At 38.8% G+C, this 24,907-nt stretch overlaps 1 protein-coding gene and 1 non-coding gene across 8 annotated transcripts in view; both read right to left on the minus strand.

The window, feature by feature from the left end:
- Window positions 1–24,907, minus strand: part of Mpdz (multiple PDZ domain crumbs cell polarity complex component) — a 157,290-nt gene that overhangs the window by 56,648 nt on the left and 75,735 nt on the right. For all 7 annotated transcript variants that reach the window (XM_031377738.1, XM_031377742.1, XM_031377740.1 and 4 more), the window contains exons 17-22: window positions 24,352–24,561; window positions 22,965–23,081; window positions 20,991–21,158; window positions 12,760–13,035; window positions 12,403–12,517; window positions 2,209–2,407 (exon numbers count right to left, since the gene is read on the minus strand). In XM_031377738.1, coding sequence (XP_031233598.1) covers window positions 2,209–2,407; window positions 12,403–12,517; window positions 12,760–13,035; window positions 20,991–21,158; window positions 22,965–23,081; window positions 24,352–24,561 — 1,085 coding nt within the window. The remainder of the gene's footprint in view (window positions 1–2,208; window positions 2,408–12,402; window positions 12,518–12,759; window positions 13,036–20,990; window positions 21,159–22,964; window positions 23,082–24,351; window positions 24,562–24,907) is intronic.
- LOC116097301 lies at window positions 4,759–4,890 on the minus strand. Its single transcript, XR_004121344.1, has one exon. It is a non-coding gene; the product is annotated as a small nucleolar RNA SNORA17 (small nucleolar RNA).

Raw genomic sequence — 24,907 nt, forward strand, 5'->3', positions numbered from 1 at the left:
AGAAAAACTGGTGCTTTATATATATATGCTGGTGAGTGTCTATATATGTGTGTGTGTGTGTGTGTGTGTGTGTGTGTGTGTGTGTGTGTGTATGTGTGTGTGTATGTGTGTGTGCGTGTGTGTGTGTGTGTAAAAGACTGACTCTCATGTGCATAATGACTATTATATCTGTATGAAATACCTGTATGGGTGAGAAAGACTGACTAGTATGTGTATACAAAAGACTGATATGTGTATGTGTAAGACTGACTAATGGGTAAAGAATACTGCCTTTGTATGTATATGAGAGAGACAAACTAATGTGTGTGAGAGGAATACTGATTGTATGTGTGTGAGTATGTGTGTGTGTGTGATGTATGTGTGTGAGAAAGACTGACTAGTTTGTGAGGAATACTGATTGTAGTATCTGTGTGTGTGTGTGCATGTGTGTGCACGTAAGACAGACTAATATGTGTGTGAAGAACACTGACTAGAGTGTCAGTCACTAATTAGAGAAAGACTGGTGTGTGTGTGTGTGTGTGTGTGTGTGTGTGTGTGTGTGTGTGTGTGTAAAACTGACTAGTCAATTTCAGAAGAAGGCAAATTTTTCTTCCCCATTTTACATGTGAATGTCACAGTGTGCTTTGACTTCGGAGATGGGATGGCTATGCTTAGGAAATTAGCTCTCTAGTTATCTTTCAGAGTTATGAGACAATTGATCATCTCTAGGGATTTGGGGTTTCTAGTTTGATTGACAAGTTCAAGGGAAAAGCAGAGACCCAATACAAATCATTAAGAAATATAAGAAGAGATTTCTGACTTTAAATCCACTCAAACCTTCTCTGAAATTAACTCGATGCAGGACCTACACTTTGGAGATACTGCTAATGTCTACAATCACTGGTGGGGATGGTGTATGGATGCTGATGCTTCAAGTGCCCAATAGGAACAGCACTAAACAACAACTAAATGTTCAATCACCAGCCCATCTGTATTTCATACCACACCCAATCATGTAAGCTAAATATCCTGCAACAGATCCATTTCCATGTGATCTGTATCATTTACCTTTAGGCAAAAGGAAGGCTGGCCACAGCAAGAAGAAATGAACTGAAAAGCTGTTCCATTTGTGTAGCACAAGGAGTAAGTTTTACAATGATGCTCCCCTGTACTCTTATTAAAAGATAATTAAAAAATGTGTATATTATCTGAAGATCTGCTCTACTACAGAGTCCAAATGGCATGTGGACTACAATGATGTGCATGAAGGTTCTGCCTGAACAACAGCCCCTCTGTCCAACAGCCGGAGTCGCTCACAATGGACTCGCTTACTGTTATGAATGGCAGAACAGAAACCGTGTGGTCAGAATGCTGTAAGTGTATATGCTACAAAAGAATGCCATTTGCAAAATATTACAGAAAAACTAGTAATCACTACCAATTTAAGGCAAGCAGTATTCCTGAGCTCTGATTTATGCTTTGATCTCTTCTACAATAAGCCCAAATAATCAATGATGAATATCAGAGGGGATATCCACATTGGTGAGTGAGATAAAAGCCTGAGCTACATTTTATGTTGGCTCATATAGAGATATAGATATAGATATAGATACAGAAATAGGTATATAGAAATAGATATAGATATATTGTGTGTGTGTGTCTGTGTGTGTGTCAGAGAGATGTGTTTTAGGAACATTATAGACTTGTAGGAAAATTCAAGCACTTCCTAGGAAAATAAGCTACTGGGTCTATAAGCAGAAATTAGCAGAGATCAGAGCTCCATGGGCCAAGGGAGCTCAGGAAAGGTAAGTGTAGTTCGGGCAGGCCTTGTACTCTTTAACCTTCATCACACCTGGCACTTCTGAGAACTCCTGTGGTTCTAGGATTCATATAGAGGTACACGCTTCTTTATACTAAGGGCTGTAGCCACCATGAGATATGTGAGATTATGAGATATCTGAAACACAGGATGTCTCTCACAGCCAGGGTTCTTAGGAACGCACCAGAAATACAAAATCAAACATGACAACATACTCTTAGCAAAATTCAAGTGTCAAAAGCTGTATCAAGAGTCAAGAACTAATCAGAAATAAATCATGGAATAACTTATGTGGGAAAGATAATCCTGTACATCCTATAGAAGTATGTATTCATTAATAAGAAAAATATCCTTATTAATGGATAAAATACATGAGTTTCCTAGGACAAACTGGTCCAGATGTCACTTACTTTATGTCAGGTCCAATTAGAGAGTGCCTTCTTAGCATGGCTCGTGCCTGGGCATTGGTTAGACTGATGGTGGATTCTTCATTAATGGACAAAATGCAGTCACCAACAGCAATCCGGCCATCCCGACTAATGGCACCTCCATGAATGATGCTTCGCACAATCACTCCCAGGCCGTCTTTATTAGCACTTACTGTCATGCCTATGGGAACAAAGGGACAAAGACCATAGACAGGATTTTCAAACCCTCTGGAGCTCAACATTTACTTTTAGATTTGAAGAAAAGGGGAATCATGCTTTTAGTTACTAAGTAGTCTTCCTAAGGAAATATTGTACGTTTATTGTCCATCATAGTTGTGCCTGTGTGGTATATGCGCGAATATGCCACAGCACATGTGTGGACTCTAGAAGACCAAAGTTTTGTTCATTTCTCTTTCTCCAGCATGGCTTCTGGAGACTGAACTTAGGTCATCAAGCTTGCAGGGTAGGCAGTTTTACATACTGAGTCATCTTGCTGGCCCACAATAAAATTCTTTTAAGAGATTTAAGATGTTTGTCAAATTATATAAAGGTAAAATATTCCATATTTAATACACAACAGATTAAAACACTTAACACTATAAAATAAATATAATTTAGACCATTTGACATGGTCCACCTTTCAAGATATAAGCTCTCTTAAAACACTATATAAGGCTGGAGAAAGAGCTCAGTAGTTAAGAGCACTAGTTGTTTTTCCTGAGGACCCAGGTTTAATTCTCAGCACCAACATGGCATCTCACAACTGTCTAACTCCAAGATCTGACAGCCTCATACAGATATACGTGCAGGCAAAAACACCAATTCATATAAAATAAAAATAAATCTTTTTTTAAAAAAGAAAATACAATCAGAGTAGCTTTCTAACAGCAGTTCATGTCTTACATGTGTAGCAAATTAGCAGGACTCCAAAAGAATAGCCTAGGATGGCAGTTACTACTTCATGTCTAGCCGCCTCATTCATCTCTATCTATACAGCAGATGGCTGCTGTGTGCTAAATCTTACACTGGTTGCTTAAGATACAAGGTGCAGAGAACAGAACTCCTAACAGCCTGCAGTGTGTGCTAAAGTCTTGACTCCCAGAGCAGAGCACATAGTGCACTTGAATGTTGTTCACTGACTCAAATCAATAGACGAGTAATTCTCACCTATTACGGTTTCTGTTTCTCAGCTCTAATCAGTTCCCAATATGAGCATCTGATACCTTCTTTACAAGTTCCTTGGATTTCATATCAGACAAAGATGGAATCTTTATCATTACAATGCAACATAACTTTTAGTTTTTCACTTCCTCTCATTTCAACAGTATTCCCCTTCTTGATAAAAAGGCATTGCCATCCTATCATACTATCCTCCTTCGTTCACAAAGCTGTAACTGTGGGTGCATGTCTGTACAAGTGTGTGTGGTCATTAGAGGACAACTTTGAGTGATGTTCCTCAGGCATCTTGTACATTTTGATTGATACAGGTTGCTCATTGGTCTGGAAATAGGCTATCTGGCTATAAGCTTCAGGGGCCTGCTCATTTCCATCTCCCATCTCATCATAGCTGGGATGAAACTGTGTACCACCCAATCTGGCTTTTAATATAGCTTCTGATGATCTCAACTGAGTCCCACACACACTTGATTGGTCAGTGTTTCAGTGTTTCACCAGTTGAACATCTCCCCAGTCCTGAAATTATTTTGGCTACTACCTGACACGTCTCCCCTAGATTTAACACATTCCCAAGACCCGTCATTTCTATCTTTAAATATTACTTTTAATCTACTTGCTTTGCTCCACTTCTAAATGAATCCTGGACCAAGCCCACAGCATCCTTTGCTTATAATTTTGCAGCCCTGTAACTGTTCGTTTGCCTTCTGATATTGAGCCCTGTAATTCACTATACTCAGTAGAAAGGCAATTCAAACAAGACAAATCATATCCTATGTGACCGTTGCATGAAACCCTCAAGACTTTTCTAACATACACCATATCTCTCAGGGACAGTACAGAGAACATAGTAGCCCTGCCCTCCATGAAACTTAGGTCCCTTCTTTTTTTATCACATCCTCCTAGTTCCAGCTACTGCTGCCTTCTTTCATTAACACATTGTCAGTCTTCCCTTTTCACTTGACTTGATACTCCACCTGCAGTATGCTCTAACACAACTTATACATTCTTAAGTTTTGGCATCACTTTCTCCAAAGCAGTCATTCAATATAAGATGTCTGACTTACTGTTACCTTAGCAGCTTATCCACATCCTATTTACACAATAAACTTGTAAACTTATATTTAAAATTTTCAATACAGCACAATTCACTTAAGCAAATTTGTAACGTAAAAAAACAAAACAAAACAAAAAACCTTTTTATTGGTTTTCTTTGTGAATTTCACACCATGTACCCCTAATCCCACTCGTGGTCCCAGGCAGAGTTCTTCTAAGCTCTGGCTTCTCCCTGTCCTGGGAGCCAGTCTGGGCCTGCATAGCTCAGGACTGGAGGTCATCTCAGGCTTGCTTTTTTCAGAGAATGTTAGACTCCTAATCACTCAGATGTTCATAGGTCAGAACACTGAGTGTAGACACAGCCTCTCTCCTCTCTGCTACCTACAAATGCCCATGGGACACAGCAGCCACACCTGCAATGCTTCTAGGGGCAGTGTAATATTTTCATTCCCAACAAGATTATATGAATAAACACAACAGGAAGAGATAAAAAGCTATCAAGTTTTTCTTGCTCATTTTTTCTCTTGTTGTGGTTTTATTTTTATTGTTGTTGTGTTTTTATTTTTGTTTTTTTTCTTTGTTACTGTTATTGCTATTTCAAGACGATTCACTATGCAGCTATGGCAAGCCTCAAAATCACTGAGCAGAATAAACGGCTTTAAACTCAGATCAAGTCCTGGGATTAGCGTGATGAGATTAAAGGCAAGAGCCACAACATCTGGTACTTGTTGTTGTTCTTGTTATTTTCTAGACAGGATTTTTCTATGTAGCCCTGGCTGTCCTGGAAACTGGCCTGTAGACAAAGCTGGCATAGAACTCAGAGATCCTGCTGCCTCTGTCTCTGAAATGGTAGGATTAAAGACAGGTACCACCAGCTGCTTGGCTTTTGTTTTGTTTTGTTTTGTTTTGTGTTGTGTTGAGACAGGGTATCACTTTACAATCCTGAGTAGCCAAACTTTCTATACAGAATCCTCTTTATAAGCTAACCTTGAATTTGCTGCAATTCTCCTGCTTCTGCCTTCCAAGCATTTTGATTACAGGTATAAATCACACCATAATGAGTTTTTTATACATAAACTTTGACAAAAGTAAAAAATTCATTATTTTATTTTTAGCATTATTCACTATACTACATTATTATTTTATTATCTATCTAAATATGAGTATCACCTATACCAAATTATATATTTTTAAAACAATTTTGTGAATGTTTCTAGTAAATTTGTATCACAATACCACAGGCAGGCCTGGATATGAGCAATCCAGTGTCTGATAGTTAAAATTCTAGAAACAGACAACAGAGGGTACTGAAAACTGCAAGAGAGAAGGGTCAAGTGATTTACAAACACAGGCATAACAGGATAATACCAGATCATCTGAAAGGAATATTTAAAGCTAGAAGGACCTGAAAATATGTATTTCAAGCTCTGCAAGACTATTGCCAGCACAGACCATTATACTCAGAAAAACTACCTATTAAGATTGAAAGAGAAATAAAAACTTTCCATGATAAAAATACACAAAGGAATTTAAGAACATGAACACAGCTCTACTGGGGATGCCGGAAGGAAAATTTCCATCTTAAGAGGATAACCATCAAAGATGTCAAAAGGAATAAATAAACAATACCTGGACAGTTGATAAAAAGAGAGCTAAGTAAATGCCCCAGAACAGATGGTCATTGAAATAGTTCTTTCAATAATACTCTAAACACTAATAGTCTCAATTCTCCCAGTAACAAAAGCACAGATTATTGGATTAGATTAGAAAATAGAGCAGAATTTAGTTTTCTTCTGCCTTCAAAAATATAGCTTAACTCTAAATATTTATATCACCTTTGAATAAAAAGATGGAAAAAGTTATTCCTAACAAATATAACCCAGAAGCAAGCAGGTGTTAATTATTTTAATATCTGATAAATAGAATTCAAAACAAAACTAGTCAGAAGAGATAAGGAAGGTTACTTCATGATCAGAACAACAACCCATCAAAAAGACATTATAGTTCTAAACATATATACACCAAATTTCCTAAAAGAAGCACTACTAGATTCAAAGCCACAAAGCTGGTAGTATGTGGATTTAGCCAAACCACAGGAGTCAGCAGGTCTTACAGAAGCTCACTAGATAGAAAGCTAATTCAAAATATAACAAAAATATAGTTCTAAAGGATTGCCTTGCATGAGTGGACAGGACATGTATCAGAAGATATGCATATTAAAGGTAAATACAGTGCAAGTAATGAGATACCTTTCTACCAGGTACTCATCAGATAGACCCCAGAGGTTTCTAAAATAGCATAAGCTATTGACATTGACCTTGGTTACCCAACATAATTACATATAAGACCCTATTGGTGAAGACAACACACACTTCAGATGAAGGACACAGAGAAAACAATATCAAACTCACTAATATTTGTGGGCTGGCAAGCTTTCATAATACCAGCAGCAGACTCTTCATGCTACAATACTAACCTGTCAACAATATGCCCACTGGTATAGTTGTGGCATGATTTGGGGGTAAGGGGAGTGGTACTGTAAACCTGGCCAGAAGCCTAAAGCTCGGGAAGTCATGGGCCTGGGAAAGAACCTCTATTGTTATTTTCCTCAAAGGTAATGACTTTAAATTGCCTTCATAATATTTAGATTAATGCTCAGACCTGGGCTATTCTCCATCTTTGTCAGAGAAACTTCTTTTTTTTTTGCAAGGGGGCAGCAGTTAATTCAGAGATGCTTAATTGGTTAAGTGATGAGAAAGAGATTCAAGTGTTCAGCATCTCTGTCACCCCCTCCCCCCACCCAGTCTCTGAGTTGGCAGAAGAGGAGGCAGAAATAATATAAGAGCTGAAAGCTACAGAGGAGCGCCATGAAATGCTGTCTTATGGACATGCCATGACATGTCACGTGTAAGCTCACAGCAGTTGTGGCTACCTGCACAAATCCAGCCAGCTAGCCAATATCCTGGGATAGAAGGGGGTGCTCTTCACATGGCCTTACCTCTTAATGAGGAGCTGCTGGCAATTGTCAGCAGCAGGGAAATGAGCACAATTCCTCTTTGCTGGTGTTCCCACTGGTAGGTTCCTCATGTTTTAGTGGATAACCCTACACCTGTGCACATATTGGCAGCACTAACTGAACTCAGTAAGAGAGGAAGAAGAGGAGGTGTCAGCAGCAATGGCAGCAGCATGCACTGGAAAGGAGACATGGTGAAGGGCATGCAAGGGAAGAAATGACAGACGGATAGGGGTCCTAGTTCACTGTGTACATGTGTGACATAATAATGGAAAAGGTAACAAGAAAGAAATGTCTATTGAATTACAAAATAAATATAATACAAAAGACAGACAGACAGACAGATGAGAGACAATGCTAGGAGTGGTGACTTATGCCTGTTGTCTCAGTACATGAAAGACTAAGAAGGGAAGAGGGCTGCAGATCTGAGACCAGTCTGTGCAGTTCCAGGACAGCCTGAATTACAAGCAATATCCTGTCCCCAAAAACGCCAAATAAGATACATTTGCAATGTACCTATATTCAAACCAAAGAACATTGCTTTGGTTTAACCCAATGCAGAATTTTACTGCAGCAGTCATAATGCTGTTTTTCTGAAAACCCTGTTTGTAAGAGCTAGAAACAGGAAGACCTGAGAGTCCTGACTCTAGGTCTTAATGGCTGAGTATTACTAGACAAATTGATGAATCTATGTTTCAATAATACATTGCCAATGAAGGTGATACAGCATCTTCCTTTCATTTTCAGTCCATTACAATGTTCGCTTCTTTACTTAAAGCCCAAATACAACAAAGTTAGAAAATCAACTTATGATCCACCAAAAATCAAGACTAGAACACACACATAAACATATAAACACACACACACACACACACACACACACACACACACACACACTGTAAACTCTTAAAAGGTTAAAGAACAACCCTGCTGGGCATGGTGGCACATTCTTGCAATTCCAACCATGTATTTGAGGGCAGCATAAGAAACATACTGAGACACTGTCTCCAAACAACAATATCAAAAAATGCAACAGCAAAATTTGTTTCATGAAAGCGAAATTAATTGGTGGTGAGAGCCTTTATAGGAACTTTCATTTATTACTGATATATTTCTGTTGTCTCAGAAAAGAAAGACGGCCAACCTCAGACAGGCTGAGGACAGACTGTGAACCTGAGCAAATGATGACTGTACACTGAACAGAAGAGTGAGATTTCTTATATTATTCTCATGTTTCTTGTTGCTTTAGGTTAGAGTGAAAACACCTTTCCACACTAGATCTTAAGTTATACATACTGAATTAATTTAATATTTATGATAACAGATTTTCTTTAAATAGCCTTTTTCAAGGTTTCCTTACGTGTAGAAATCTGAACACTGAATATCTCAGTTAAATGAAATATTAAGAGAAGTGTTCTCAACATGATAGATGTTATCTCTGAAAAGCTGGGAGGCATATTCAAAATCTTTATATTATGACATCATCTACAAAGTTCACACTCAAGAAGAACTAAACCTTCAAGTTAAAAAGCTGCCGTGGAACACCTCACAGTGTTGAAGGAACTTTACACTTTTGCACTGGGCTGTAATCATATCTGTTTTCAGCTGCATGAAGCCAAGTGTGGCCCACAGGTTTCAGGATGAACAACACACCTGTATGAGGAACCTTGCCGAATACAAAAGTATCCAACAACCAGAGCCTAAGTTTATAAAAATACAATAGGTATGTAGACTAATTCTCAAAATGAAGCAAAATCCGTAATAATGAAATAAAAAAATTCTAGCACAACTGAAAGGCACTTACACTCTGAAACTGTGGAACAAGCCAAAAGGTAATATGCTGTGGTCTCTTCCATCAATGTTGCTTTCACATAGTTAAGGGCTACCTTATGTTTTAATATTAAAATCAAGCTATTGAAGTTTTAATGAATTAGAAGGTATGATAAAGAATACTTTAACCCTTACTGTTTTTAACAAGATCTTAACTAAATCAAAACTTAAATGCTTGCATGAAAGCACTTCACATGTCCATCAGCGGATAAGAAAAGGTAATGTCCACTTACAACGGAATACTATTTAGTCTAAAAAAAGAAGGAAATTTCTGATGTAAGCTACATGAGATTTAAAGGCATTCTGCTATATGAAATAGTTGCAAAACTTTAAGTACTATATGATCCCACTTACTTGTAGTAACTAGAGCAAAGGCATAAGCCTAAGAGAGGAGGCCAATTGCTGTATGACATTCTTTTATTTTATTTTATTTTTTGAGTTTTCATTTTTATTCATTCTTTGAGAATTTCATACGTGTATACAACATATTTTGGTCAAATACACTCTTCAAGCTCCATCTCTTACTCCTCCTAGACCCCATTTTGATTTCTATCTGTCTATTTATCCATTCTGATTTTTCAGAAAACATTTATTGTATTATATTTCAAAGATGTATTAATCTTTTTTGCTTGTACATTTTTATTTTTTATTAGATATTTTCTTTATTTACATGTCATATGATATCTCCTTTCCTAGTTTCCCATCTGAAAAAAAAGAAAAATAAAATAAAAATGATAATAATAAAAAAAACTCTGTTCCCTGCCCTCTGCCCCTGCTCAACAGATATTCTAAAAGCACTGAAACATTACACCTGCTATGCTACTCATCCACAGAACACTGAAGGTTAACAGGGAGAGATCATTCCCTCTCTGAGCAGGAAGAATGTATACTATGATGTGTCTGTGCAATGAGCCCCAGATAAGAGAACAGCAACTGCTTGGTGCTGGAGTAGATACATTCCTACATTTCTATAGAGCTTGCTTGCTTGCTTGCTTGCTTTCTTTCTTTCTTTCTTTCTTTCTTTCTTTCTTTCTTTCTTTCTTTCTTTCTTTCTTTCTTTCTTTCTTTCTTTTGGTTTTTGGAGACAGGATTTCTCTTATAGCCCTGGCAGTACTGCAACTCACTCTGTAGACCAGGCTGGCCTCCAACTCAGAAATCCGGCTGTCTCTGCCTCCCAAGTGCTGGGAGTAAAGGCGTGCAACCACCAACACCCGGTGTCCCATAGAGTTTTCTAAATGAGGTTCTACAAACATTATGTTGTGAGTTTTCTGACAATGAACAGCCTTGAACATCTCTGTAAAAGTCAACATGCTACATACATCCCATTATCCCTCCTCACAGACCCACAATACACAGCAGCATCTGAATCTGCTGCACAAATGGAGAATCTTACATTTGTCGAATCCCAAAATAGGAGGCATAGTACTTCCTGAGAATCCTTACTAACTCTGGACAAAGCGAACACAGAACAACCTGGGTTCCAGGAGCTCCACTGGGCAGCTGCACGGACACTGCTGGGCAGCACTTGGAGCTGCAGAGATGGCTACAAAACTTGTCTTCAGATTAGTGAATTTAATAAACATATTTTATTGCATATGTAATTCAAATAACTACTGAATATAAATATTGATTATATTTATATATAATATAATATGCTTGATATTTGGTTTACACAGCTATTTAATATAAATATATTTTTGGCTAAGATAAATAGAATTATGTGACTTATGAAATATTTTTTCTTCTTTTAATATACAATTTTATGCAGTTACAACAGTACAGGTCTCTCTTCGGGTTTTATAACTGTACAGAGACACAATGACTAGGGCAACTCTTACAAAGGACAACATTTAATTGGGGCTGGCTTATAGTTTCAGAAATGTACTCCTTTATCATCTTGGTGAGATACATGCTAACATGGTTCTGGAGGAGCCAAGAGTTCTACATATTGATTCCAAGGCACCGAGGAAAAGATGCAGGGGAAGGCACTCTCTTCTGTCCTGAATGGAGCTTGACATCCAAGCTCACCCCCACAGTGACACACTCCCTCAAACAAGGCTACACCTGTGCCAAGGCCACATCTCCTAATAATGCTGCTTCCCAAGAACTAAGCCTACTCAAACCACCACAACATCCTAGCTTACAAATCTCCTTTTGGCCGGTATGGTAGGTATCCAGCCACCACCAAACAGAACAGTATGTAGGTGAGTCTGAGGTTCTGGGAATGTCTCTTCCAAGTCTCAAGTTAAACAAGAAACCAGGTAAGGGCCAGGATACTAGTGTAAAGGGTGTTTATCGGCTGGTCACTGCAGGAAGACAGTCTTTGATATGAGCTGACAATTGGGCTACATTTGGGCATTCTGAAGCTCTACTGGGTCATCTTCCACCAGTCCAGAGCAGCAGAGAGGCTGCCTCTCTCAGTGTGGAACCGTTATGACTCTGTCCCAGAGGTCGTACCTACTGCCATCAGGGCTCCCTCTTCAGAAAGTGGTTTGTGATTATGAACCAGCCAAAGCCTGTTATGAATGGCAGAGGACTATCTCTGCAGGGGTTCTGTGTGTAGAGTTCTTTCAGGGACAAATGCAGACTATAAAAACCTGCATTTAAGTTTCGGTAGTGGCACACCTGGCAGGTGTTACTCTTCCTAACACCTCCAGTGAATGAGAGAGTAAATACAATCTGACTTTCACATAACTAGCCATATTCAAAGAAAGTAGTAATTTACTTTCCCAAAAGAACTTAGAATTCCAATTGCCAACTTCTCATTTTCTAAGAATTCCTTTTCTGATTTGCTGCTTTACACACACAGACAATTCATATAACTTTTACTTGAATGTAAATGAGGTTTTTGAAAACCTAGAAATAAGAGAACAAGGGATGTAAGCTGGTATGAAATAAATAAACCTGTTCCCACTTCAGAAAAAAAAAACAGTATGCATGAAAGAAACAAGAAAAACATTTCTAGCATCTTTTCTCTGCAGGTAAAAATGGTGTTGAAATTCTCTGTCCTCTCACACACTAAGGACCAACACTGTGTGGAAGGTGAAGCCCACAGTCCTCTCCAGGACTGAAGAACAGTGCTGTGTGGAAGGTGGGGAACTTACCTAGACTGGAGCTGCCTTTTGCAATAGTAACGGTCCTCTCAAATGCTTCCTGGGACATTCTCGGCAAGGTGACAGGCTCAGCATCAGACGCCAGAGAGCTCTGTTCAGTTAAATACTTAGGACCCCGGAAGAAAGAAAGGAAAGAGAAAGTCACATGGAAGAAAATGAGACTTTGGAGCAATCATTTCAACATTACACATGCTCCCTCCTGCGTTGTGCTTTAGCAAGAACCCACAATCAATCAAGTTCATAGGTCACCTCTCAATCACAGGAGGAGGGCCTCAGGATGGAAAGCCTCTCTCTCCCCTCCCAACATCTCCCTAGTCAGGATGCCAGGTGCTAGCCACAGGATGGTACCTTCTGAGCTACAGCAGGCAGTGCAGGAGCAAGTTCTGTGGTACTTAGGCCACTTGGTAACTGCGAGGGAGTCCATGCGACTGGGTTTGAACATTCATATTTTTGTTCAACAGCATTTGCAGTTGTGTAGTCACTGATGGGGAAGCCAGAGGTGGCTGCTGGGCTCATGTCTGTGGAAGGAGAGCCAGCATGCTGTCTCTGAAGGAGGCTCTGCGTGTAGAGTTCTTCCAGGGACAAATGCAGACCAAGCACTAAGTCAGAACTGTTGGTTACATCCTAATGATGAACAGACAAGGCCACAAGTCAAAACTGAGACTTAAAGTAATATCAATTTATTATATGCCACATTTTAGTGGATTACTATTTACTGAAAAATTAAAAAAAAACACCCACTTATTTGTTATTTTTGAAGCCTCTAAGACATAAATTCTCCCCTCAATCGGGGGGCCATGCCTAACCTCTAGATATGGTCTCAACAGGTTCTCTCTCCCCTTTGTGAAGTATTTCAGCTAATGTCATCTCTGTGTGGTACTGGGAGGCTCTTGCTTTCCAGGCATCTGGGACTTTCTGGTTGCTACCCCCAGTTTCCCATTCCTCATTGTTACACACCTTTGTTCAATTTCCTGATCCTCTGTACATCTCCTCCATCTCCTCCCATACCTGATTCTTCCCCTCTTTTTTTTAATTGCTCCTGTCTAAAGGAAATACACGGACAAAGAGTGGAGCATAGACCGAGGGAAAGGTCATCCAGAGACTTCCTCACCTGGGGATCCATCCTACAAGCAGACACCAAACTGAGACACTATTGCTGATGCCAAGAAGTGCTTGCTGACAGGAGTCTGATACAGCTGTCTCCTGAGAGACTCTACTGGATCCTGATCAATACAGAATGCTCGAAGCCAACCACTGGAATGAGCACAGGGACCCCAATGGAGGAGTTAGGGGAAGGACTCAATGAAGAAGCTGAAGGAGCCTTATCTGGCATCAATGGGAGGGGAGGCCCTTGGTCCTATGAAGGCTTGATGCCCCAGTATAGAGGAATATACAATGGCAGTGAGGTGGGAGTGGATGGGTGGGAGGGGGAGCACCCTCATAGAAGCAGGGCAAAGAGGATGGGATAGGGGATTTGCAGAGGGGAAACCAGGAAAGGGGATACCATTTGAAATGTAAATAAATAAAATATTGAGAAAATAAATTCTTCACTGAGCATGATTTTTCATGCATATTTTTAATTTCATATGTGTTTTTCATTGCATTTCTTATCTTGTTCGTTTGTTTGTTGTTTTGGGGGTGGTTTTTTGTTTGTTTGTTTTTGTTTTGTTTTAGGTTTGGTTTTTCCAGACAGGGTTTCTCTGTGTAGTCCTGGCTGTCCTGGAACTTACTCTGTAGACCAGGCTGGCCTCAAACTCAGAAATCCACCTGCCTCTGCCTCCTAAGTGCTGGGATTAAAGGCCTGTGCCACCACTGCCTGGCTCATTGCATTTCTTATAACTCTTGTATCTCATGTTCTACTGAGTTATACTTACAGAATATGCCAGATACAAGATAATTTTAGATATAGTATTTAGTTCTAACTACAAACTAACAACTCCAAGTTAAAAGCTACACAGAGAAGCAAACAACTCATATTCCCAAATCACACTTGCTGGAAGCTGCTCTATACTGAGAGGACCAAGTAGGACAGCCATGGCACTGGAATCCTAGAACCCTCCAGGAGCAAATTGTTAACATATATCTATTCATACAGAAGAACAGAAATCCTTGCAATTCAGATTACTACCAAAAAAGCTTCATGTTCTGTAAGCTCTAACAAATAATAGTAAATCAGAGAGCCATAAAAAAACTGTTCTAATCTATTTTTTCTTATTAGCAATCTATATATCAAAGAACCTGTCTTGATAGCTACATATTAGAAAATTTCTAAAATTCCTTGAAAGCTTAAAATCCTACAGACCTATGGGCCAGGGAACAAGGGAGACCCTTCCCAAGAAACTCCAGTTCCTTTTTGTTTCTCTACTCAATTTCCTTTGGGTTTTCATATTTAAATGTTTGATTTCTGTATTTTGTTTTCGTTGTAAATATGTTGATTTCTGATGGGAAGGGAATGGCCACATAAGAGCCCCTTTCTCCCTGTATAGGGGAATGTTGCTTTGTGGCCTAGTGGAGCATCCATTCCTCCTTCCATGTTCAGAGGGCAGGAAAAACAGTGTGGGGGTGGTGGGCACACAAAGGGATTACTGCCTGCCAGATCTTCAAACTTTTATATATATAAATGCCATGGTCCTGCTCTGGTCAATAAAGGATCCTTTGAAGATAAAAAAAAAATCCTACAGACCCATACGGCTGCACACTTCTTCTCACAGCGGACATACTTTAGCACTCACATCCTTGGGGCAACATAGCCACTTTACAAATAGCTGTGCATAAGTTTGTTTTCCTTAGAACCTCTTATCTACATTTTTGTCTTCTTATGATGCTGGGGATTGAACACAGGATGTTTTACACACTATGGAAGCACTGCACCATGGAACAACATCTACAGTACTCTCAATTCTTTTAATGTGCTAAAGCCTTAAGAACAATCCACATATAAATAATTCATGTTGTACAAAAGTGTAACACTTATGAACAGCGAATAATATAAATGGTTTTTGCATGTGGCTCTTCTGTTCATTTACTTCCTCAAGACATATGTCCAGATTGGTTAGATATTGATCCCCCCATTTTATTCATTTGTATAATATTCATGCAAGTATCTTTTATTACTTGCACATGAAGTTAATATCTTAAAATCTAAACAGAATCATCATTTAGTACTTTCACTTGCTTTTCTCTACAGTCTTGTATCTTGATGTCAGTCTTTAAAGTCCACTTCACCCTCCCACTTCACCTGTCAGTTATTGCTGACAGGCAAGGGTGGATGGTCATTCTTGAAGTCTCAGTTCTGGTACTGACCCACAATTAGCTTAAGCTTCGGCCAAGTTCACAATTCTCACCTCTCTACTCTGCTCCTTTCACCTATTTTATGGGAAAAACAATAGATCCTAATATAGGATTTTTGAGGGAGACAAGAAAGCTGAAAACAGGTTTGACATAATGGGAAATGCTCAGCAGACCTTAGTTACTACAGCTATTTACATTATGCAATGTTGTATAGCCAAACCATGCTTGCATTAGTGGCATAGCTGTTCATCCACTTCAGTGTTCTCTACAGAAACAGGCAGTGAGGTGCCCATGAACTACTCTTACAACCTCTGTATTTGCTAGGAAATACAATCTGGAAGAAGAGTACCAGGCAGCATTTTACCATCTGTGCTCCTCACGATTAGCATAGGTAGACCTGTGTATCTTCTGTGAACACTCTCTACTCACACCTTCTGGCTCCTTTTACCAGGAACCATTCACTTTTTCTTTTCAGAATGTGAATTCTAGTGAAAGCTTCCCAGGGTTCTAAGTTTGTATATGTAATATGTTACCATGACAAAGTTCTTGATGTGATCAAGTTTGTCATTTGGAGGATCCTGGTCTTTATGAACTATTCACACTTCCCACAGAAGAAGGGTGACACTTTCTAGTATTTTTCTTCTACTTTACAAATAACTGTTTTACATTTTAGCCATCTAGGATCTACTTCTAGATGTGAGATGAGATGTAGGTTCTCTCATTTTTTTGTCATGAAGGTAATGATTTCAAAATAATCTATTTTATGTCCTGGTCTTTAATATAAGTTTTGGTGTTCTGAAATATTCTTAGCACACAGAATAGATGTAGTGATCTCTCATAAACATATTTAACATCATTTGTATCATTAGGAACAAAGGATAGAAAGTAGCTGCTGCCATATCCCACAATCTAGAAAACCTGTTGGTTATGCTTTCCAATTTCAGTTATTGTATTCTTACAAAAACTACCAAAGGATTGGTAAGTTTTGGGATTATTACATTAATTACAATAATTAGCAGAAAATCATCTCACTCAAGCCTCAAAGAAACATCATCAAATCTGCTTTTCATCAGTAAAAACAGTCTATGCACCCTTGTTAGCTGGGGTTTACTAGAAATTATAGGACAGAAATGTCCATGCATTATTCATGGAAAGTGGTACAGACACTCTGATAGGGAATAGCTAATCAACAAGCCAGATGATGCACGCCTGCTTCAGCAGCTGATAGGTGCTGAATAATCCTACTGTTCGTTATGTTTAAGTGCAATGAGTTGAAGTAAAACATCTTTTTTCCTCTAGACAAATGTCTAAAACATCTCTTCTGTTTTTCCCATGTTTCTTGATATTCTAAGTGAAGTCTCTCAAATTACTGGGCCTATTCTTGACTTCACAAAAAATGGGGATAGATGAGAAATTAAAAGGTTTTATGTGTGAATATGTATGTATATATGTGTGTATGTATGTGTGTGTGTGTATATATGTGTGTGTGTATATATATATATGTGTGTGTGTATATATATGTGTGTGTATATATATATGTGTGTGTGTATATATATATATATATACATACATGAGAACCTGTATTTCTTAAATTTAATGCAAAACTTAAGGTTAATCATTACCACACTACTTTAATAGATAATGATTTATACAGATAAGCCAATGTTGATGTTTCTGACAGCTGCAATAGCAGTTTAACAGAGAACTCCCGGTGTGCTTCACAGTCCAAACTCCTCTACATTACTGCCAGTTTTCCTAGACTGAGGCACGCTTCCTTGTCTATTTCACACAGTCCCTATTGTGCTAAAGGCATATCTCTCATCCCTCAGAGCCAGAAATTCCTTCACTGATGCTCTACAGTTGTTCTCATCCTTCTGCTTCAACTGCCTCAGATAGCTTTTAGTCATAAGCTCTTCTTCAAACCGTCACAAAACAGATGCCACATGTGGACGCAATATCATATAACAAAGGGTGCTACAAAGCAGAGATCCGTAGGGTGCGGGGGCTGCTTTCTATGGCAACGGAATCCAGTAGTTGTATTTGGTGTATAAAGTACACAAAGGTTTATAACACACACAACCTCACCCTGTCCTAGGACACACTACATTTCCCGGAGACCTAGTCAGTCCTGACAATTTTATCCCCTGTGGCAGACTGAGAATGTGGTATAACAGTCCTATTGCAGGGGACTTAGCATAGTTACTGAATCTTGACCAATTGTTTTATTAGGTCATTTTTTTAAAGCAAAAATTTCCATAGAAACTATGCTGAGCATTTAAACAGACATCAACTGACATTCAATTTTGCAAAATGAGTATTATTGAATTTTGTCATGTTTTTGGAAGCAGTAAGGAAAATGGGATAATTTTTTTTCATTATCCCCTAAATTAGAAGCTAAAACAACAAAAAGAAAAAAACATAGCTATAGCTATGTTGAAACTAAAATGCATCTTTTACTTACTTATATTTATTTTCTTATTCACTGTGTAAATCTGCCTCGCCTGGACTTCTGAACCTTCCTGCTAAAGCCTTGACTCCCTGGGTTTCATGGCCCAGGCCTTTAGCCTCAGACCCCAGCGCTGTGAGTGGGGATAAGGGATGGCAGGCAGAGCTCTAAGTTAAAGGCTAGCCTGTGTCTACATTGTAGGGCTACATAATGAGATCTTATCTCAAAAAAACAAAGAAAGAAAAAAAACCAAACAAATAAACAAAATTAAAGCAGCCTTCAAGTGATGGGGAAGCCACCATGTTCAATTGAAATGAGTATTTCACTAAAAAGCCTGTAATCCAGATAATGCAGATATGGATAATTTAAATTTATAAGTATAATATATTCCCCGAGCTGTCAATATGGGAGACTTCATATGTAAACAGAGGCAGGAACTCACAGAGCTTAGCCTGGTACATGAGGCTAAACTGTGCTCTGAAGCACAAGCTTCCACAATGGCAAACACAGGCTCCAAGGCCAGCACCTACAGATCCCAGGTCACAGGCTCCAAGGCCAGCACCTACAGATCCCAGGTCACAGGCTCCAAGGCCAGCACCTACAGATCCCAGGTCACAGGCTCCAAGGCCAGCACCTATAAATCCCAGCAGCATACCTAACCACGCAGGAAAGACATGTCTCCAGGGAGGTCAGCTCCATTTCCAGTCTCTATATATTAAGTCAAAAACTGCACGAAATGCTGGGGTCTTAGGGCTCTGCTTGATCTTACAAATATACACACAAACATCTGTTTTTCCTCATTACCCAGATGTATGTCATGGTTATATAGTATACATAACCACATATTCTTGAATAGCCATAGATGCTATTAATTTAATTTAAATTGAATTAATTTAAAAGTCCAGGGGTAAGCTTATTGGCCTTTTATCAGAGGTTGATTATGAATTCCTTAATAAACCCTGCATGAAGAACTTAGTGCAGGGAGAATATATCATATAATTTATTCAGTTTTTATAATTTTTTCCTAGAAGAGATCTAAATACTAAAATTCAGAAACAAAAACATACAAAAGCACAACACAAGAGAACACCAGAGTTGTAGTGTTTTACTAAGGAAACCAAAAGCCCACAAGACATTTAAACATCCTCATTAATGGCTTATTTTTGCTTTTTTAGTTTAAATATTTCAGTTGTCAGGCCAGCTTGCCAAACTTTGATTCAATAAAAGAGTAAACTGCTTAGAAAAAAAAGAGGCAAAGTAACTTCAGCAAGCCAGTATGTTGTGCTGCAGAGAGCCAGTGTTTGCCCTGTAAAATATATGCTTCTCGGTCTGCAGATTCTGGAATCCCTTTAAGTAACAATTACTACATTAAACAAAGCAATCTGTCCCACTGGCAAGAAGAACTGTGAAATGCTATGGTTTCCGAGATCCCAGCAGGAGATGAAACCAGCTTCCAGCCCTGGGGCTGATCAGAAATGAACACGGTCGGCAGCCAGGGACCTCAGGTGTGCAGGCAAGGAGCAGCTGCTCACTTAAGACCTGACCTTGCAAACAAAGTCCGGGAGGGTGCCTGGTGGTATGGGCAAAAGTAACAGGCACACATCAGACATAACACAACATGTTCTGCAGATGTCCTGCCATAGCCAGCTGTTGATCAGGAAAGGAAGAAAACACAGACAGACCTAAGGGATCTTGCTTCTCAACCTCCTCATTCATGGGGCTATCTCCCACTGATTTCAATGCATAAGGGAAACAGTATCACCTTAAGAGAAAATGTTGTCCATTCTCCTTATCTTCATGTTCATTTACTGTGTGTTTCCAACACAGAAGTTATATCCATACATGAACTGTCTGCCTAGACACCTGGTTCTGTACCCAGTCACCATTGTACACAACAGATAAATCAGAGAGCAGCATCCCCATACATCCTGGTTTTCTTCAAAATAACATGTGGGAAGTGCCACAGCTACCCACTTTAAGCTTTTCTCTAATATACACAGATATTAACAGTATATATATATATATATATATATATATATATATATATATATATGTGTGTGTGTGTGTGTATGTGTTTATATATATACATATATAAATATATATATATAATTGCCTTATAAATCACTTCTCAGGGATTCTCTCAAATAAATAGAATTAGTAGTCAGTACAAAAGAAACATGACTGAAATAGATGCATAAATCAACAGTAAGTGAAAGACAATAAATAAATAAATAAATAAAATCTTTGAACTTTTATTTCTATCAGTCTGTCTCACAAACATTAGAACATGTTAGTAGTAGTCTAAACAATCAACAATATAAGTGAAATTTTACTCTGATCTGATGTGAACCTGTGACTGGAGAAATCTGATATTATTAATATGCTATGTGGTGGTTTGAATGAGAATGGTCCCACAGACTCATATATTTGAACGTCCGGTTCCCAGTTGGTGGACTGCTTAGAAGGATTAGGAGCTATGGCCTTGTTGAAGGAGGTGTGTCACTGGGAGTAGGCTCTGAGATTTCAAAAGCCCATGCCAGACTGTCTCATTACCTACCTGCTTCCTGCTTCTGGATGCAATATAAGCTCTCAGCTACCACCCCAGAGTCATGCCTGCTTGCCTGTCACCATGCTCCTCACCGTGATCATGGGCTAATCCTCTGACAGTATAAGCAAGTCCCCAATTAAATGCTTTCTCTTACAAGTCACCTTGGTCAAAATGTCTCTGCATAGGATGAGAACAATAACTAAGACACACTACTCCTACAATTCCCAGGAATTCTGATCTCCAAAAGGTTATACACAGACATTTCTCCAAAATAAAGTGACATATCTGTTGTACCTTGGGAGGAGATGATGGAAGAGAGGGGCCATAGTTCATGCCATCACTACAAGCACCATCATGAAGAGACAAGACAGAGGCTTGTGTGGAGTAGACACTGTCATTATCAGGAGAGAACTGAGACTCAAATCTTGATTCAGCTATGGATTCCGCATCAGGTGTATCTATCTAGGAATAAAGTAAGGCCAGCTGGTTACTGTACCCCATCACATGTCACTGTCACCACTTGAGCTAAAAGGCACCGTTATGCCCTTGTCTGTCCTGTTTTCTGCATGTGCCTTCCTCACTATTAACCACTTGAAAACGGCACTGATACAGCAGTACAAAAATGGACAGACCACCCACAGCAGAGGCCAGATAGCGACTAGTGTCAGACACTATTTCATCCTATCCCATCAACTTAAGAGCTAATGGGAGCAATGAACAAATGAATTAATCAATTTTAAGTTTAAAAAGTTACATAAGTATGAAAAATACTTAGTAATGTTTTATGATAAAAAGAATTAGGTTATCATTTTTCATATTCAACTAATAAACTAATTTATATTCATAAAGGCAGTTATGTGGCTGTCTATTAGGCTAAGATGTAAAAATCAAAGAAAAGCTTTATGTTTGAGCTGGAGTCAAACTAACTTTGAAGTGGCCAGATTCTGAACTAGTTTCCAGAAGCATTAAGTAATAAACACTTTAACATTAGCAAGCCATACCAAATATAAACAGCTGTTAAAATGCTGCTGAAACATTTCAAAGTTAGCCTCTTACAATATAATTCAGAGGCTGATAATATACTTTAAATATTTGTTCAAATTTACTGAAAAGTTAACTATGTAGAGGTTATCACCTACAAATGTACATCATGTAAAACAGTCAGGATAAAAAAATACTTTGTACAATCTAGATAGTATTACCTGAGACTTGTGCCGTATTATCATAGATGAAAGTTTGTCTTAAAACACCAAAAAGAATACTCAGATTTGTATGCTATCACTGATGCCTTTACATCTTGAGACTCTAAAATTCAATTAGCTCAGCTACTGTGGTCCTCAGGGAGTTGAGTGACCAGTTCAAGCAAACAGAGATCCCTAGAAAGACTGGGGAATGCTGGCGTTGTTACAAGGCACTAGGCTTCGATGCGAATACAAGTCATCTTCTCAAGTGGCATTCATATAAAGGGGTATAAAACCCCTTTGTACGCCCAAACCCTAGAGAGGTTGCTGTCTCTTGATGTGCTTTAAAGACTATGAGCTGGGTATGACTGCATATGGCTCTAATCCCAGCACTCAGGGGGCAGAGGCAGGTGGATGGCTGACTGTCAGTTTCAGACAGGCCATGGCAACACTGAGAGTCCCTGTCTCAGAAAAGAAAAATGAACGAAAAAAGGAATGAATGAATGATATCTTTGTGTCCTTTCATGTTTCCAAATGAATTTGGTATGTTACGATATGACTTAATATCAGAGCACAGCACAAAGTCCACAGAACTCTAAATTATAATGCCCCCAGAGAAGGACAATTCACTTCATATTTTTAAGTATAATGTGAGGGTACTATACTTAGTATAAATACATCAAACCCTTCTGAAATAGCTAATCAAGAGTTTATAATTTAAAAATACCACTGGGTAGTGGTGGCCCACGCCTTTAATCCCAGCACTTGGGAGGCAGAGGCAGGTGGATTTCTGAGTTTGAGGCCAGCCTGGTCTACAGAGTGAGTTCCAGGACAGCCAGGGCTATACAAAGAAACCCTGTCTTGAAAAAACACCAGCGAAAATAATTATCTTCCCTCCACATTAGTATTGGCAATAATATATAATGTCAAAGACCTAATTCACACTCTCTAGTTTGAAGAAATATGTGCACATTGAGCTTCTTCATACACTGAACAAGCAATTCAGTAAAATTGTGGCAAAATAATTGTTAAAAGTAAAATTTATAAGAATTTAAAAAGAAGGCTTGGATCAGTTGTGGCCACTAACCAGAGCCAAGTCAGCCCTGAAGAGGGCTTTGTCGGACTGGCCTGTCTCCTTGCAGGTGTGCGGTGAGCAGAGAAAGGCGTCTTCCTTGGCAGAAACATACCCTTCTTCTGGAGAAAGCTGCAGAACATTGGTGTGGAGAAGGGGATTGTGGGAAAGAAAGAGCAGAAAGAGGGCAGAAATTGGGAAGGGATGTAAGAGGAAGAAAAACGAAGGAATGATGAGTCTCCAAGTGATAACATGTGACCTCAACATAAAAAAAGAAAGAAAGGAAGCAAGCTATGTAGTTAGACAAATACTCATCCTAATCATGTCATCTGAAAGGAGATGGAGGCCTTTTTTCCTAGCATAACCACCAAGAACTAGATGAGTATCCCTTTCTACTATTTTTTATTCTTCTTAAAAATGACAATAAAATGAATAATTTTGTTACAATTGGCTGATCATTTTTTTATCTGCTAAATACTCTGACTAAATTCAAGGGAGTTTTTTTTTAAGTATTAAGACTTTAAAAACTGTAGAATAAAGGATTAAAGAAAATCAATGTTGTGCTCTCTGTCTCACGTATTATTATAAAGAATCCAATTTACTTGACAAGGAATGGCACTGAGGACATGGTGAACTCATCCAACCTCTCTGAAATGCAGTGGAGAGCACATCTCTGCAGCCATCATTAGAAAGGCAGAAGAAACTTAGAAAACACTGGATTGCCCCCTACAATCCAGGCGGACAACTTGGGACCTTAAATCCAACATAGCTCATAGGACCAAATGAAAGCAAACTGTTCCAGGGCTGCCATATGCTTGAATTCCTCTATTAAACTCAGGCTGCCATTCTAAGACACCAAGAGCTATACACTTGTACTGTACTTTCTAATAAAAAGGAAAATACTAATTGTCATTAGCCACTGTCAGTAACCCATGTACAACTTTTAGAGGAAAAGCACTTTTCTTTTTTCTTATTTTCTGTTAAATAATAATCAAGAGTTTAATGTCAATAGTCAACAGAATCCATTCTTAGCAAAGGTTTTAAATAAAATATCAAATCCCAGTATATAAAGTACTGGCCATAGGAATATTGAACATATCTAAGTGACCTTGAAATGACCCCCTCCTCAGTCTCAGTTCGCTTCTCTACAGAGAGATGGTCTTCCCCTTTTCTTACTCCTAGGGTTACTATGGAGTTTTATTTGCCCACAAATTTATATCTCCTATTCATTAAGTCCCACTTAAAGTGACAAAAATACTCATCACATGCTTCAGTGCAAACAGATTATGAAACATCAATACTGTCTTGAACTAGCTAAAAAAAAAAAAAAAACAGCATAACTATTCTGCTCTCCTCAGCCATATATACGAGAAATCAATAAAATCCAAATCCAAGTTCTTACAGGCAAAGGCTTGGCCACTCCTATCTTCACCATTCCTGAGGGCGCTCCCTTCAGGGCTTCCACGGCCTCTTCAAGAGTGCTGTTTTCCAGGTTAATGTCATTGACAAACATGAGCCTATCTCCTGGAAAAAGCCGTCCATCCTTCTCAGCTATGCCACCAGGCACCAGAGAACGAATGACAATTACTGTGTTTGCTGGATCGATAGGGTCCTATCAGGGCAGGAGGGTGAAAAGTAGTCAGCTCATTCAGATATCGGAAGTCTATTTTACAAATATATTCTGTTTCAAGTGTCTTATGGTTTCCATATGAGGTTCTAATGAGTACCTAGAACAAGCTAATGTCTACTTCATTTTAGAAAGACCAGAGGAGTTCGCTAGAAGCAATGGGAGCTTCATTTGCTACTGTCGTTAAATTGACACCAGGATAATGCTAGATAACTTTAAAATAAAATTTTAATTTGGGGGAAACTGTCAAGTTTTTAAGCTGTCACTTGAAGCTGGATGTCAAGGGCATGAGTAACAATAGTATTTGAATAGTGGATGGTGTACTCTGAGG

This window comes from Mastomys coucha, unplaced genomic scaffold (assembly GCF_008632895.1).
Source record: "Mastomys coucha isolate ucsf_1 unplaced genomic scaffold, UCSF_Mcou_1 pScaffold18, whole genome shotgun sequence".
Taxonomy (NCBI): domain Eukaryota; kingdom Metazoa; phylum Chordata; class Mammalia; order Rodentia; family Muridae; genus Mastomys; species Mastomys coucha.